Here is a 16,611-nt window from a genome sequence, read left to right as displayed (position 1 = left end):
GCAAGCATAGCCTTTCTGGGGAAACCTCTATTTAGAAAGCCTTCCCTGGCCACCACCTGTCCTCAGGAATCAGGAAAACCTCCCCAAGGGCCCTCGGTGCTGCCTGACCCAGGAAAGGGACCCTCCCTCGCTGGCCCCTTCCCCCTGGCCTACTGGCCCACCTCCCCCAGTCCCGCTGTGCACCCCTCACCTCCACGCTGAGCAGAGCGGAGACACAGGCCTCAGAGGCATCACAGATGGCGGTCAAGTCGTGGCCTCCCTCGAGGGCCAGCACCACCCGGCCCCCTGCCAGCGTCATCAGCTGCCTGGTCAAGTGGCCAAAACCTTTAGGGACGGGTGAAGGGAGGAAGAGGAAATGGTTAAAGAAAAAACTCAACTCAAGAAAAAGCCAGAAAGGAGAGAAAAAGAAACAAGAGATGGGACAAACAGCACAAAAGAAGATGGTGGATTTAAACCCAAATAGATATCCATAATAAAATTCAGCGTCAATGGACTAAATGCTCCATAAAAGACAAAACGTAAGAGGCGAAAAAGATCCAGTTACACGTCTCCCAAGGAGCACCATGAAAAACCACCACTGAAACATGAGGGATCAGCGAGCTCCATCCCTACAGCTCCTGGAGGAGACGCTCCCCCCCACCTGCTTGCCCCTCAAGGCCAGGGTTGGCAGACGGAGAGTGGCAGGACGCTGCCAGGATGATTCCAAGTCTTAGACCTGCCTTCAACCCTCCTCCCAACCTCCCACTCGACCCCACCTTCACTGCTCCATAGCCTCCCTCGATCCCCCCACAGGCTCACATCTGGCGGTGACAGAGTAGCCACCCAGCGGAGACAGGTGTCCCTCGACAGCATCAAACCCGGCGGAGACCAGGACCACGTCAGGTGAGAACTCGTGGGCAATGGGCATCACCACTGTCCTGCAAAGGGAGGGCCCAAGCTGACCCTGGCAGGTGGCTCGGCCAGGCCTCCCCAGGCTCTGCCCCCAACAGAGCCGACCCCCTCCACCCATGCGGAACTGAGTGCCTTCTGCCCCGCCCATGGCAGGGCCCGGGGGTTCCCACCCCTCCCTCGGCTCTTCTCAGTCCCCACCTGAAGGCCGTTAGGTACTCCACGTCTCCGATGGGGGGATCCACACCTCCCGTCCATGCCACGTTCACATTGTACCCCACGCCCGGCCCTCCGCCAACCTGGCAGCATGGTGGGGGAGGGGTTACTCTCACTGCCTGGGGATCCCAGACGTTGCCCCGCCCTCAGCCCTGCCTCCAGCCCTCACTCCACTGACCTCTGTTCTGCATGGAGGGGCAGTTGGCTGGCGTGGTCCTCCCACTAGGAGCCCAGACTCCCCAGGTACCAGCACCACCACGGGCCTCCATGGCTCCCTGCCAGGTCCCATTCTGCTATCTCCCCGAGGGCCCCACGTTTGAGCCCAGGAGCTGTACCTCTTCAGGAGCCCCAGAGCCCGGAAAGAAGTTCCCATTGTCATAGCGATGCAGGGAGATGTAGAGCACGGAGGGGTCGTTGTAGAATGCTTGCTGGGTGCCGTTGCCGTGGTGAATGTCCTAGTGGGAAGGGGTGGGAGCATCAGGGAAGAGGCCCAGGGTCTGACCCAAAGGTCAAAATTCTGCTTGGCCCACCCCAACCCTGTGGTGGACTCTGGGGGTGCAGCCCACCACTAGCTACGGGGCATCTGTGTTCTGTCTGCCACGGAATCACCCCACGCTTTTCTAACCAGGGTCTGCGGGCCGGGACATGGCACTGCACAGAGGAGACACAAAGCCAGGGGACGAATGTGGTGGATCTCCCTGCGAGCCCACTCTGCTCAGCAGTGTGGAGGGAAACAGTACGGCTAGTCAGGAACTGAAAGCAAACAGATGCATTCTGAAGGAACCCAACGTCATGAACTTTGAAGCCCACGCTGGGCTTCGAAGAGATTAGATCCCTCCTTGCTGAGGCCTGCTCCTCACAGGGAGTGGTAGGGGCCTTTCCCTCTGCTGTGAGAGGCAGAGGCGGAGAAGCACAGCGTGGCAGCAGGAGCAGAAATGCCGGGGCCCAGAGGCCTGATCTGAAACCCAGTACCCAACATCCCAAGCTAAGTAACCTTGGTTGGGTAAGTCCCCCAACAGCCCAGTGTCTCTGTTTATCGAAATGGACATCCTACTACTTAGGAAGCAGGGCGGCCATGAAGCAGCACCACGTGTCTGGCACACAGTCAGCCCCCAGTCAACAGGGACTCCAGCAACGGCAGGAGCTGTCTCTACCACGCAAGGCAGAAAATCTCCTCGGCCGCTCAAGGCTGCGGGCTGGGGGCCAAGGCGGACCAGGGGCTAAAAGCATTTCGAGTCTCCACTAGTGAGGAGGGGGGCCCCATGGGACTGTGAAGGCTGGGCTAACAGCCCCAGCACGGGCACCTGAGGACGAGGGCGTGGGGCTGGGGTGGAGGCTTCCTGAAGGCTGACCCTGGTCCCACCAGCCCACTGCCTACCCAGTCCACGATGAGAACCTTGCCCACATTCAGCTTCTGCTGCAGGAGTTTGGTTGTGATGGCTACAGAGTTGAAAAAGCAGAATCCCCTGCGGGGGTGAGCGGAGAAGAGGGCAGGTCGTCAGCCTTAGTGGATGTTTGCTCACAGATACACGCGCATCAGCTCTGCTGAGGGAGATGGTGTGAGGGCGGTGGGTCTGGGGCAGGGCTGCGGTGGCACTCACATGGCTGTGGACTCCTCCGCGTGGTGTCCTGGGGGCCGGATGATGGCAAAACCATTCTGGAGAGGTACAGACGGAGGGACAAACAAGAGGCAGACAGGCGGGCAAGGTGGCCACGAAGTGGGTGGACACAGAAGGAGAGAAGCATAAGCCAGGACGAGAACATACGTCATAAGCATCAATCCCACGACCTTTAGGAACGCCAGCCGAGGGCCACGTGAGACCCATGACAGCACACACCTTAGTGCCTCTTGGTCATTCCCGCTTTACCCCTCACCCCCCAGCTGGCCTGGAGCTAGCACCTCCTCCCCACATCTGCACCTGAGAGTTGAGATTACAGAGGATGGTGCCTTACTGACAGGAAAGCCACAGCTGCCCCCATCACCCGCTCCTGAGGCAACAGGACCAAGGCCCCACACACACTCACCTTGAGCTCCCCCGTCGCCACCTTGAAAGCCAGCTCCACCAGGCAGCCCACCGCCATGCGCACGGCACTGGAGGAGTGCATCTCATTCCACACGGTGTCACTGTCTACCTGCGGGGGCAGGAGAGCAGGCTTCAGCGTGCCCCCTGCAGGGGGAGGGCGAGAATGGGGGTGCAGCTGTGGTGGGCAGGAAGGGAGGGGCTGGAGCTGGGAGCACCACCCACCCATCCCCACTGGCAGGTGCCCTACTCACCCCGATGCCCCCACAAGGCAGCATGGCGTACATCTTCTGGCTGATGGGGCCTGCGGGGAAGAGGAACAGAGCTACTCTGGAAGTTGCCTCAACTGCCAAAGCTGCAGGTTGGGGTGTGCAGAGGGCAGTAAAGTCAATCACAGAAAAAGAAGGCCAGGCCCCAGCACACGACAGGCCTCTGCAGCCCATGCCAGCTGGGAGATGTCTGTCCCCCCTCCTGGGGGGGGCATCCTACCTCTGGGGCAAATGGCAGGGAGAAAAAGGGGCCTGACAGGTTAGGGAGAAGGGCAAAGCCCATCACCAGGCCTGACCTGTCACCTCCCATCCTCCTGCACACATCCCACCAGCATGTTGTAGTCTGTGTGAGTGGCGCCCTCTGGAGGCGTGCAATGTGGCAACTGCGCCCACGGGAACCCACCCGCCTACCCCAGTCCCACTGGGGCAGAAGACCTGGCCTGGCCCACGCCCCCCCCCATCGGCCGGCCAGCTCACCGAGCAGCTTCTTGCTGTCCAGCTTCTGTCGGTTGAGGGGGCTGGTCCCATAGAGCAGGGTGTGGTATTCGGAGTGCACCGTCTGGATCTCGTCCAGCGTGGCTTTGCGACCCCGGATCCGCTGCCAGGGGAGAGCAGGAAGAGAGGCTGGTGAGAGGGATGGTACCACAGGCTCAGCTCCCCCGAGGCGCAGCCCCTCTCTCTGCCCCACAGCCTGGGGCACATGGGGCCACTTTCTAGCCTCGGGAGATCAAAGGTTGTCGAGAAAGTATGCCCCGGTCCCCCAGGGACCCCAGTCCAGGACCCTCCCCCATTCAGCTGGGGATCATGGGGGAACCAGGCTACAAGGGATGGAACTGGCAGGTGCCTGGGGGGCCTGGCCCTGAAGTCAGGGGTGGAAGAGACCCAGACAGAGGCTTCCCCGACAGGGGAAACACAAAGGCTTTCGCTGGGTTTGAGGTGGAAGCTGGAAGGAGGGGCTCCCTTACCTCACACTTGCTGAGCAGGCCTGTCTCCTGCAGCCGAGACCAGATGCTCTGGATCCGGCCAGCGTGCTCGGGGTGCACGTGTGTGTTGCCGCACATGCACTGGTGCTTCAGCATGAACGTGTCATAGACCACACCTGGGCCAGAGACACACCTGTCAGCCAGCACTGCTCTGGGCCGTGTGACAGCCTGGCCCCCGCCATCCTCAGCAGAGCTCACTGAGCTTTTCCCCAGCCCACCCTGGTCCCAGCACCTCCTCACAGGCACCCCAGCTGCCCTCCCACACACCTGCCCCTCTTCTTTTCATGAAATTCCTTTCCCCCATCACCGCCTGTCAAAAGCCTCCCTGCTCCTCAAGGCTCCAGCAGGCCGCCCTTGACACCCCCGTCGGTTTTGACCTCATGGCGCATCCTCCTTTCCCCTCCTGTCACAGCCCCTGCGTGCTGCCCCTCTACCCCCCAACGCACCCCACTGGTGAGTGGGGACCGTCCTCAAGCATCTGTGCCCCCTCAGAGCCCAGCACAGAGCAGTTTCACATGGAAGAGCTTCTGGAATGGACTGAGCCCTCACATTTAACCTCACAGGGCAGAGAGGGAGCTAGAACAGCAGGACCAAGCTGAGACAGTGGGCTCCCTCCACCTAGGCCTCCAGGGCTCGTGTGGCGAGGGCGCAAAACTGGTGGTCTCTCAGCAGTGGTGGGATGGGCCCCTGAAAGATGACGCTGCCCCAGTGGGCAGGGACACTCACCACCCTCCCACTGACGCAGAGGCTGCCACCACTACCACAGGTGGCTGTGGTGCAGAGGGAGGGGAAGGCCTGTTTTCTCTCCCTTCGGGATGCTCTGCGGGGCCCCGGCCATCTCTCCAGGGCAGGGGCTGTATCTTATCTCTTCATGATGCCCAAGGCTGGATGCCATGCACAGGCCCCCTGGCAGACGATGTGAGGACAGCAATGCCCAAGGCTGGATGCCATGCACAGGCCCCCTGGCAGACGATGTGAGGACAGCGGGCACGGGGCTCACCTGTGGTGAAGAGGTGCTTGGTGGGCTGGTCCGGGGGGCTCTTCATGCCCCCAGGGGCAGCAGGTGAGGACTGGGTGCGGCCCAGGGCCTGATGAGGCACAGTGGCCAGGCTGAGGGGCGCCTGGTACACCTGCAGAGGCTGCAGCTGCTGGGCATCTGCAAACACCTGGGAAGGAGGAGAGTGGGAAGGAGCCTGGGTGAGGCTTAGTCTGAAATGGAAGTGAGGACAGGTGGCCTCCCAGGGGGTGGGGGGCCTGAATCCAGCCCTTCTCTTCTGTATCGCCTCCTCCCCCCACCCTCCTCCCTCCAGGGACAGGAGACACTCCAGCCTTAGCCATCTTCATCTCCATCTCCGAGGAGATGGGGAGAGATGTGGGGGGGGGACGTGATGAGTCATGCTACCGGAGTAGCATTGAGGTAAGAGGCTGGGAGGGACGGGGGTGTGAGAGGGGGTGGGATGAGTCAGGCCCGGAGGGCTCAGCTGTGTCCGCAATGAATGGAGTGCGTGCTAGGCACCAGGGCAGACTGTAGTAACAGCGGGGGCGTGTGTGTACACACGCACGCAGAGACCGACGCACAACCGGCCCTACGCAGGCAGAAACGCAGATATACATGGACCACGTGCACGTGCACACGTGCGCGCGCGCACACACACACACACACACACACACACACACACACACTGAAGCAGACAGGCGGGGGCAGTCACAGACGCAGGGAGGGGCTGGCAGACGGGGCACAGACAGCTGTGAGACTGACACAAGCAGCTCCCTCCCTTCCACAGCCCCTTGTCTCTTTCCTGCTCCCCTTTCACTCTTAAAAAGTTGTTCCTGCACAGCCTGGAAACTGCAGACTGGGGAGAGGGAAGGGTAAAGGTGGAAAGATAGCGGGGAGGATGCAGGGGTGGTGATCAAGGGCTGGGGCGGACGGGGCACCTTTTTGTAACCAGCACTGGACTCCTCCAAGTCGGGCCCCTCCTCAGCACCACTCTCGCCCTCCTCATCCTTGACCTGGATGCAGTCCTCCTCCTCCTCCTCCTCCTCCTCCTCCTCCTCCTCCTCCTCCTCTCCCTCCTCCTCCTCCTCCTCCTCTTCCTCCTCCTCCAGGTCTTCCTGTGTGCTCTCACTCTCCGTGGAGCCTTCTCGGGGTATGGCCAGGGCCCCCTCCCCCAGGAAGGCCTCCTGCTGCTCTGTCAGCTCCTCCTCTGTCTCCTCGGGGTGGGTGGTGGGCTGCCGTGGCAGCTCCCCAGTCTTGGTGAGGATCTAGGAGCAGAGCAAGGAGGCACGTCAGCTGGGAGGGGGCGCAGCTGTGCAGCCTGTGGCCCGGGAGGTTCTATCCTTCCCTCCTCTCTCCCCGGCAGACAGCCACCCAGCCCATACAGACCTTTGATGTGAATCAGAAAAAGGCAAGGCGGCTCCTCTGATGCAGCCTGGGGAGTGGCCTGGGTGTCAGCCCCCTGCCAGCCCCCTGCCAGCCCGGCACCCTCCGTGTCCTGACCCCAGCATGGCCCCGGATGTTTGCTTCTCCCGGCTCACCTTGCCCAGCTGCAGCTGCTGCTGCTTCTGCTTCTCTAGGAACTGCTGGTGCTGCTGCTGCATGACCAGCTGCTGCAGGGCCTGGGGGCTCTGGGGCAGCGGCGAGGACTGAGTGCGGCTCAGGGGCCGGTGCCGAGGGAGCTTGCCCACCGTCCGCATGCTGGTGGCCACGCGCTCACCCGTCACCAGCGGGGACTGCCCGTGGAGCGGCACTGTGGAGGTGGTGCGGGGAGGGAAGTAACCATCACTGTCAGGGCACCAGGCTCCCACTCCCACCCCGAGACTCTCCCCCTTCTGGAACAGTGCCGCCTCCATACTCAGGAGAAACCCGCGAGGGGCCTGGAGCACCCTGCTCCCAAACCTGAACCCCATTCTTCCTCCTCCCCACAACTGAAAAGTCTCGCAGCTCAGAGCCACCACCTCCGGCAAGACGTCCTGGATTCACTTACGAGCACGTATAGTCTCGGGCCCTCCGTGTGCATGAACAATGACTAGTTCTCCCCAACTGCAAGACCTCCCTGATCATGGACGTGGATCCCACCCAGCTGGGAAGCCTGGAGGCCAGGATCACATGTCTTTTAAGCAGAACCTCTTTCTTCTGATGCCACCAGCTACTTATGGGCTGACTGTCCAAAGCCGCGCTGTCCAATCCCATAGCTGCCAGCCACACGTGACCACTGAGCACTTGAAACATGGCCTGTCTCAACTGAGATGTGCTCTAAGTGTGAAATACGCACCAGATTTCAAAGACGGTATGAAACAAAGTAAAATGTTTCATTGCTAACTCTTCATATTCATTTCATGCTCAAATGATAGTATCCTAGATATACTAAGTATATGTTATTAAAACTAATTTCACCTGTTCCTTTTTACATTTTTTAACGTGGCCACTAGAACACTTTAAAGTACACATACGGCTTGTATTATATTTCTACTGGACAGCACTGCTCTGGAATGTGAGCTCCATTACGACGGCAGAGTTCGGGAACAGTGCCTGGCCGGCTGTAGGTACTCAATAACGTCTGTAGAATATGGAAGAAATCAATGATGCCATGGAGGGGAGCTGTGACAGGGCTGGTGAGTATCCCTGGCTACTTCTCCCTGGCAGTTGGTCCTTCCTTGAGCCCTCAGAATGGGGGGGGGCGCGCCTGACACCCCCTCCTTGGACAGCTGCCCGCCCACTCACCAGCAATGAGGGTGCTCTGCTGCCGGGCCTGCTCCAGCAGCAGCACATGCTGCAGCAGGGAGGCATGCCCGTGGGGGCTGGTGTCGCCCTCCAGTGCCACGCCCAGCAGGCAGCCAGGGATAGAGGATGTGCTCATGAACTTGCCCGTCAGTGCACCACCCTGCCGCAGGGACTGGAGGGCCTGCCTCTCGGCCTCCTGCTGCGTCGAAAGCTTTGGGGAGGCCTGGGGAGAGGAGATGGAGATGAGGGAGGGGTTTATACTGCCCCCAGTCCTGCCGACTTTGGACCAGCATCCCTCACCTACCCTCTGCCCACCCCCAGCTCTGGGGGAGGGCCATCTGATCTCCATCAGGACCCTGGGAGGACAACAGCCCCAGCCGGGGACCTCCAGGACCGAAGACCTCAACACCAGAGGGAGGACAGGGTATGTGCCCCGTACTTACGGTGAGGTGCGAGTTGGTGACAGTGACCGTGGCCTGCAGCCCTAGGGAGATGTTAGGCAGAGAGGGAGACGTGTAGAGGCTGAACTGGTTGGGGGAGCTGTCCAGAGGGAGGGCCCGGTGCTGGGGGAGCATCTGGGGAGCAGTTGGGAGAGACAAGCATGAGAGCAGGCAAAGGGGGGCCACCTGGGGCCAAGGCTGAGGGCTCTGAATGGCGCCCCGCTTCCTGCACCAAGCCCCACCTTGGGGGGGGACTGAGAGATAAGAGCCATTCAGAGGCCCGTGGGACAGATCCCACTTCGGGGCAATAGGTCCCTCTAGCCTGTCCACGCAGGCAGAGGGTCCCTGCTGGGCACGCTCAGCCAGACAGACCGGACGGGACAGAAAGCAGCGCTGGCCCACCCGCCCAGCCCTTGGCAGGCCTGTACCTCGGTGGGGATGTTGGGGACTGAGCCAGTAAAGCCATTCTCGGCGATGGTGCTGTGGGAGCTGTTAGGAGAGCTGGGGCCGGAGCCTGGCGCGCTGTTGCACACGGCTGCCGCTACGGGAGAAGTGGCTGTCACCTGGGCCTGCTCGGAGCCACCCCCCGCTCCCCGGCCCTCCGAACGGGGACAGGAGAGGAGCCCTCACCTCCAGGCCCGGCACCTGTGATCTCAACAGCTCTCTTCTTAAAGGTGCTAATGACAGTCCCGTCCTTGCGACGCAGGAGGGGACTGCTTCTCCGCTCGGCCACCTTCTGCTTTAGCCTCGAACGTACTTTTAAGTTGGGTTCGGAGGCTGGGGAGAAGGCAGCCGGGGCTCAGACACACGCACACAAACGGACACACCTGCGGCCTAGCCTGGCCCCTCCACATTCCCACCTCTGCCCACCCCGCCACCCATACCCTGGGAGGCCAGGTTGTACTCACTCACCTGTTTTGCGGAGGGGGAAGTCATCACGGCTGTCGTAGGGCCCAAGCAAAGGCAGTTTGTAGGAGGGAGGCGTCCCAGGGGGGCCGCTCTGGGGAGGGGAACTCTGGTCCAAAGAAGCATGGTGGGCTCCCCTGCAGGGTGGAGGGAGGGGATGGAAACAGATGTAGGTTATCACCCAGGCAGCTGGACCGGCCACCCAGCAATCTACATTTATGAAACATCTGCTGCATATGGGGATAGGAAATGGATCCTGGGGAGGGCAGCGAGGAGACAAACAGGGGTGGGAGTCTCGTCTCCTAGGAGAGGTTACAGGGCCCCTATATGGCTTCAGGCCAGGAGCCCCTTGCCATCCTGCAGCCAAGCAGCCCCTGAGCAGGACACCTGTGCAACCCGTGCCTGCCGAGGGCCATTACCAGCATTTGGGATGCTGTGGGAGGGAATGGTTGAGGCCGCCTGGTGTGGGCTCCTTTGACTTCGACAGGAGGAATTCCTGGAGCCTCAGCTTCACCTCGGTGCTGGCGATGGCACCTGCGGGACAGGGCACAGCTGACCCGGGGGCTTGGGGCCAGGTCCCCACGGCTGGGAGGCGTGGGGCGGGGCAGGAGTCCCAGCTGGCCCCGGGCGGCCCCAGGCCTTACTCTCTTTGCTCTTCTCCTTGTTTCGCAGGATGAGCAGCTGCTGCTCCAGCCGCTGCTTCTCCAGCTCCTCCTGCCGCTGCTGCTCCCGCTGCCGCTGCTGCTCCAGCTCCTGCTGCCTCTTGGCTGCCAGCATCTCCTGCTGCTGCTGCAGGGGCGCAGGGGGAGCGAGGCTGGGTGAGCCGGGTCTGGGCGGGGGTCAGAGGTCTGGGTGGCCCCCCACCCCCGCGCCCTCCCTCGCTCACCTTGAGGTGCTTCTGCAGCTGGACCTCATGCTGCCGGGTCAGGTGGTCGTGCTGTTTCTGGAACTCAGCGAACAGGAGCTGCTTCTGCAGCTGCTGCTGCTGCTTGAGCGCCAGGAGCTCCTGTTGTAGCTGCTGCTCCCGCAGCGCGGGGTCCACGGGGCCTGCCAGCGCACCCCGCAGCTCCACGGGGCTGGGGCTGCCTCCTCCCCCGCCCCCCATGGAGCTGGGCATGGCTCCTGGCAGCACCGGCTTCACCTCCACTGCGGGGAGAAGAGACAGGAAGGGGTCAGTGGGCCATCCCAGACCCCACCGGGCCCTGGCCGCTATGCCTGGGGCCCAGAAAGCTACCAGGCAGGACTACTAGACCCAAAGAGAATGGGGGAGGGGGGAGTCAAATCCCTCTGCTCTGTGGATACAACCTTCTGCCTTAAATAAATGAGATCGAAGCCATGAACTTCACTAAGAAAACGTGCAGGGCTTCCCTGGTGGCGCAGTGGTTAAGAATCCACCTGCCGATGCAGGGCACACGGGTTCGAGCCCTGGTCCGGGAAAATCCCACATGCCGCAGAGCAACTAAGCCCGTGCGCCACAACTACTGAAGCCCGCGTGCCTAGAGCCTGTGCTCCGCAACAAGAGAAGCCACCGCAATGAGAAGCCCACGCACTGCAATGAAGAGTAGCCCCTGCTCGCCGCAACTAGAGAAAGCTCGCATGCAGCAACGAAGACCCAACACAGCCAAAATTAAATAAATAAATTTATTAAAAAAGGAAAAAAGAGAGAAAACATGCATAAGCAAAGCAGGGTACCTGGAAGATCACGAGTGTTAAACGAAGAATATCGTCATTGATAGTTAAGGCCACTGAGCATTTTATGTGAGTTACTTTAGTGATAAGGAAATTGAGGTTTAGAGAGGTGTAAGTAACGTGACCAAAGACATACAGCCAGGTGATCAATGAACCAAGATGTGATTCCAAACCCTATACTTTTTTTGTTTGTTTGTTTGTTTTTTTGTGGTACGCGGGCATCTCACTGTTGTGGCCTCTCCCGTCGCAGAGCACAAGCTCCGGATGCGCAGGCTCAGCGGCCATGGCTCACGGGCCCAGCCGCTCCGCGGCATGTGGGATCTTCCCGGACCGGGGCACGAACCCGTGTCCCCCGCGTCGGCAGGCAGACTCCCAACCACTGCACCACCAGGGAAGCCCCAAATCCTATACTTTTAACCACCGCCCTTCCTGTGCCTCCTCCCCCACCTCTCAACACCACACAATCCCCACCAAAAGGCCTATATACTACAGGAGAAACCGAGGCACAGACGTTAGTTCTAGAACTAACGTGGCTAGCAGCCAGGGACCTCACTAAGCCCAGGAGAGGCCTGTGGAGAGCCTCTGGGCATCCCTATCTGTTCCCCTTTTCTCTGCCCCACACTCAGCTAGGGCAGATGGGGCAGGCAAGAGAGGCTATGGGAATATGGGGTGGGGTGGGAGCAGGAGACCGCAGGAAAAGGGGGGGTGCAGGGCTGCACCAAAGCAGGGACAGGAGGGGGCTGGGAGTCAGACTCGCTTCCTTTGCTGGATTATCTCCTTTCAACAGTTTTATTGTAATTACCCTGAAAATGCCGCTATATATAGAGTGAGCCAAACAGCAGCTGTGCCTGGGGGGAGGGGGGAAAGAGAGAGAGAATGGGCGGGCAGGCGCAGGGAGGAGGTGGGAGGAGGAGACAGGAAAGGAAAGGGAATCAGACAGGAAGAAGGGTAATGGCAGGGGGGGGCTGGCTGGAGCCAAGGCAGAGATCTCAGAACTCCAGTCCCAGGGAGAACCCACGGGGAAAGGGGAAAGGGGTGGAGGGACCTGCTGGGTCCCAAGACCTTGCGTCCAGGCCCCCATGTGGACCATGGACCAAAGGGCCCCAGGAAGTGGCAAAAGATTCCAATGGGCTTATGGGAAAGATGGGTCTCGACCTCTTGATCCCTGTATACTGTCCTCTGGTCACTGAATGTCACTCTCCACCACTGCCCTACGGTTGCCAGGGCAACTGGGCAAACACCACGCCAGCAGGGAGCCCCAAGCCCAGCCCACACCCCCACAAAGCCTCCTGACGCCTGCAGGAAAGGGAAGGCAAGCTACCCACTGACTGGAAAGGAGGAAGTGAGAGAGGCAGGGCCAGACCGTCTTGTTTCTTTTCCACTTCTTTCTCCAAAGACAGCCCTCACTTTCCCCACTCCAGCCCAGGGAGGCCACAGGGAGCTGGGCAGACTTTCCGGTGGCAAGGAGGCCCACTCCAGCCCAGGACTGCAGAAGGAAAGACCCCACCATCCTGATGGCTGCCGGTGTCCCCTGCCCTCGCGAGCAGGCCTCTGCCCAGGCCTCCACTGCCATCTCTTATCAGGAGTGGAGAGGGAGCCGGGAGGGGGGCTAAGGGCTGAGCTAAGAAAGGCTCCCACACCCACTGCAGTCTGTGAGCCTGGATCTCTCCAGGGAGCCTGCACTGAACAAGTGTCCCCCCAAGGCAGGGACAAGGCCTGCTGAAGGCCAAGGCCATGCTACCCTCATGGCTGAACATGGCTCCTGGGACCCATTGGAGATGGGAGAGGGAAGGTGGCCTGAGCAGAGTTATCTTTCATGCTCCCCATTAGCCCTTCTTCCCCCAGCACTGCCGGGCACATTCCTCTGTGGTTTGCCCGCCAGCCACACTGACGACTCTGCGGCCACAAGGCCAGAGCCACATCTGCAGGAGTGGCCAGATGTGACCAGGAGGGTGGGGTTACACACACACACACACTCACTCACTTTCCCTCCTAACCCATGTCCTGCCCCAGCACCAGGAGGAAAGGCCCTGGGAAACGACAGAGGCCCTTTCTGGAGGTGGCCGGCCCTGTCCAGGGTGCAAAAGTAGGGTGGCAGCAAGGACCCAGCAGCCAGCCTCAGGTGTCCCCAGCCCTGGAAACACTCAGCAAGGTCCCAGGCTGGCCGCAATGTTATCTGTTCCTAGGCGAGGCTGGCTTGGCCCACGGCACTCTGATCACTCAGCCAAGGTGGACAGGCTTCAACCTGCTGCTCCCGGCAGTGCCGGGGCTGTGGGAGCCGGATGCCAGCCCGCCCGCCCGCCCAGGGAAGGGCAGGGGTCCAAGTGCTCCTGGCTCCCAGCAGATAACCCTGCTTGGGCTGGAACTGCCGCCAGCAGTGCTGGCTTCCCTTGCAGGAGCCCTGCAGAGAGGGCACGGGCTCAGGCGAGGGGACTCTCCCACCAGGGCTCCTGCACAGCCGCTGCCACCGCTGCCACCGCGGCAGAGATGCTAGGTCCTGTGCTGCAGTCGCGGCCTCAGTCCCATTGGTACGCAGGTGGCGGGGCAGCCGGCGGGCTCTGCCACACAGCCTTGTTCCCACACAAGCAGGAAGCACGAGCGACTGGGAATATTAATCTGCAGGCCCTGTGGGGCCTGGACAGGATGCAGCAGCCCGTGGGTCTGCAGGTAGTAGCCCAGCTCCATCCAAGATGGAAGGGGCTGCGGCTGGACAGCTGGAGTCAGGGAAAGGGTGGGGGGAGGCACAGAGCCCCCCAAATGCAGTTTTCTGGGCATGACACCTAGAGTGTGGCTGGCCTTGCTCCCCCTCGAGGATCTGTGCCCTCTGCAAGCTTAGCATGAGCAGAGCAGGTGGCAGTGGCTGCCTTGAGAACCAAGCACCTGGAAGGAGAAATGGGGTGTCATGATAGAAGGAGGCTCTCGACCGCCTCCTGGTGGACTGAGAAAGGTGGCAGGACCTCTGGAAAGGGAAGAAAGTAGATGGAGGAACACTGGTCCCTAAGAGGACAGGCTGGGGACTCTGGCCAGCAAAGGCCTGGGAAGGGGTCACATGGGAGGGCACGGCATCCTACCCCAGGCCTCCTCCTGACAGAGAGCTGCAGAAGTCGAGAGGAAGCCGGTAACTGACCCAGGGACCTCCTGCAGAGGCAGACAGAAGGGTTCAGGTCTGCCCGCTCCATACTCCTCCCCTTCCGGGGACTCTGACCCTGCCTCCTGGGAGCTGTGGCCTTAGGAACTGGCAGCAAGAGCATCCTGTCCTCCAGCCTTCGGAAGGACTAACCAACACTGCCTCCCCGGAGAAGCCCCGGCCCAGGCAGCTGGGTACGCAGCCATCAGAAGGGCCCCGCACACACCAGGCTCTGGCGTAGAGCAGATCACTCTGCCCAGCTCATGGGTACAACTGAGCAGCGCCAGTGATACTTTAGTGACACTTCCTTCCCATCTAGCTGGGCTTCCGATCTCTCCATGAGCCCCATTGCCCCATCAGCCCAGCGGGGGCTCCCACAGCAGATTCTCTGGGCAGTACAGCCAGGGATATCCTGACTCCTCGGGGCGGGGGCGGGGCCGGGGGGGGGGGAAGGATGACGCAGGTGCTGACAGGGTAACCTCTGGGATGACTGCCAGCACAGGCTTAGACTAAAAAGAGAGTGTCCAGGCAAAGGGACACTGCCCCCGAGCAGACAAGGGGTTCTAGGACACCAAGAGCAGGTTTTTAGCAGCACCTTTGGGGAAAGGGTTCAAAATAAAAACCAAGGTCAAGCCTTCCTCCTGCTCTGAACACAGCACAGGCCATGCCCCAGCTCCCAGCCTTCTCTTGGAGAAGTCACCAACTCCCGTATCCCTGTGACCCAAACCCTAGCAGCAAGGAAATGGTACCTTGAGTTCCCCCTGGAGAAGCACCAGAGTAGGTAGACTGACCTGGCAGACCTAAGAAGCTTAACAATTGGCTCTAAAAAGACCCTGCTCCCAGAAGCCACCAGCCACAGAAGGCTGGGGGGAGGAGGGGAGCCAGGGTACATAGAGTTTGAGGGAGGGGTGTATTAAGCGGTTTGGAATGTCTACACAGGATGAAAATGAGGCCTCTGCAGATAAGCCCTGGATCTGAAGAGCTACCCCCAACAAAAAGAGCGGAGAGGGAGAAAGGGGAGGGACCATCTGCTTCAGCTGCCTCGTGTCACAGGCAAGGAAACCAAGCCTCTCAGGGACTCAAACCCAGGTGTCCTGGCTCCCAGCTCAGGCGGGCTCCGTCGGAACACTAACCTATGCAGTGCTAACTCCAGTGCGGGGCATCCCAGGTGCTCAGCAAGAGCCAGCCCTAGAGAACCGGCCCCTCTGGAGAGGCAACAGGCTGGCAGCCCACCCTAGAGGGCAGTGCCTTCCACCCGCACCCAGGCCCTCAGGAGCTCCCTCAGCAGTCTGGGGTGTCAGCAGCTTCCTTAAATGTCAAATGACCTCGTTCTGTTCCTCTGGAGAATGGGAAAAGGCTCTTGTCCCCTTGCTGGCCTTGAGGGATTTTGGAAGGAGGCAGGGAACAGCATTTCACACTCCTCCCCATGACGCCGATGACCCCTCCCCACCAAGGACGGTTTCCCATGATCTATTTCTGGTCTCTTACGTGACTAGGGAGGCCAATTTAGACTCGACAGGTTCTACCACAATGCAGACAGTATTTCCACATGTGCGAGCTGGGGATGACGCTCACCTAGCAATTTTCCCAACTCCCCATGCAGCGCAAGCCAACACACATCACGTAATTGGTTAAGAGCGAGGGCTCTGGAATAAGAGAACGCCAGGGTTCAAGTCAGCCTCTGCCACTTCCCAGGGCAAGACACCAAGCCCCTCCTTGTGCTGCGTGCGGGCATCTGTGAAATGGGAGGAAGAACAGCACCCACCTCCCAGAGCTGCTAGGGCTCCGGAGAGATAACACGTGCAGTGGGGCTTGGCGCAGAGCCTGGGAAAATCTCAGGAGGTACTCGTAGAGGCTATTAATGGCTGACATTTGTGTGTGTCCTGGACCCCTCTGGCGGTCTAGTGAAGCCTAAGCTCTCTTAGCGCTCTGATTTCAGACCGTCCCAAGGTCACTCTGTGGTCCTGTCCCAATCAAAGCCCTTCCAGTGGGCCCCACACAAGCTGGAGCAGCCGGCAGCTGGATCCCAGCGCAGGAGGAGGCATCCCTGGGGAGAGCCTCCTCCCGATGGCAGCGCTTCCTAGCCTGTCTCTCCGGCCTCCCCTGCCTTGTTAGCTCCAAGAAGGGCCACCCTGTCCTCTGAGGCTCAGCCCACAGCGGTGGGACCCCTCAGTCCCTTAAAAGCATTACTTAACACAGGTGAACACAAGCTTTGGTCCCTGCTCTGGGGCCCCAGCTCCCGGCAGTCAGAAAGCCTTTCCAGGTATCTAACTTTGCTGTGCCTGCTGCAGGCAACACCCCTCTCCCCAGGACCATTCTACATCCACCTGGGGCCAGAACTCGGGTGACCC

At 60.6% G+C, this 16,611-nt stretch overlaps 1 protein-coding gene across 2 annotated transcripts in view; it reads right to left on the bottom strand.

Annotated features, from left to right (window-relative positions):
- Nucleotides 1-16,611, bottom strand: part of HDAC5 (histone deacetylase 5) — a gene marked incomplete at its 5' end in the record, with an annotated part of 34,793 nt that overhangs the window by 624 nt on the left and 17,558 nt on the right. For both annotated transcript variants that reach the window (XM_082861376.1, XM_082861375.1), the window contains 21 exons: nt 191-324; nt 799-917; nt 1,090-1,187; nt 1,440-1,559; nt 2,483-2,570; nt 2,706-2,761; nt 3,130-3,237; nt 3,380-3,429; nt 3,872-3,992; nt 4,360-4,493; nt 5,378-5,543; nt 6,313-6,639; nt 6,913-7,124; nt 8,099-8,321; nt 8,542-8,673; nt 8,967-9,079; nt 9,169-9,315; nt 9,451-9,581; nt 9,864-9,978; nt 10,089-10,233; nt 10,331-10,590. In XM_082861376.1, the coding sequence (XP_082717502.1) occupies nt 191-324; nt 799-917; nt 1,090-1,187; nt 1,440-1,559; nt 2,483-2,570; nt 2,706-2,761; nt 3,130-3,237; nt 3,380-3,429; nt 3,872-3,992; nt 4,360-4,493; nt 5,378-5,543; nt 6,313-6,639; nt 6,913-7,124; nt 8,099-8,321; nt 8,542-8,673; nt 8,967-9,079; nt 9,169-9,315; nt 9,451-9,581; nt 9,864-9,978; nt 10,089-10,233; nt 10,331-10,590 (2,999 nt within the window). The remainder of the gene's footprint in view (nt 1-190; nt 325-798; nt 918-1,089; nt 1,188-1,439; nt 1,560-2,482; nt 2,571-2,705; nt 2,762-3,129; nt 3,238-3,379; nt 3,430-3,871; nt 3,993-4,359; nt 4,494-5,377; nt 5,544-6,312; nt 6,640-6,912; nt 7,125-8,098; nt 8,322-8,541; nt 8,674-8,966; nt 9,080-9,168; nt 9,316-9,450; nt 9,582-9,863; nt 9,979-10,088; nt 10,234-10,330; nt 10,591-16,611) is intronic.

Source organism: Leucopleurus acutus, assembly GCF_964270905.1.
Source record: "Leucopleurus acutus genome assembly, chromosome: 19".
Classification (NCBI taxonomy): Eukaryota; Metazoa; Chordata; class Mammalia; order Artiodactyla; family Delphinidae; genus Leucopleurus; species Leucopleurus acutus.
This window is presented reverse-complemented; position numbering and strand designations above follow the sequence as displayed.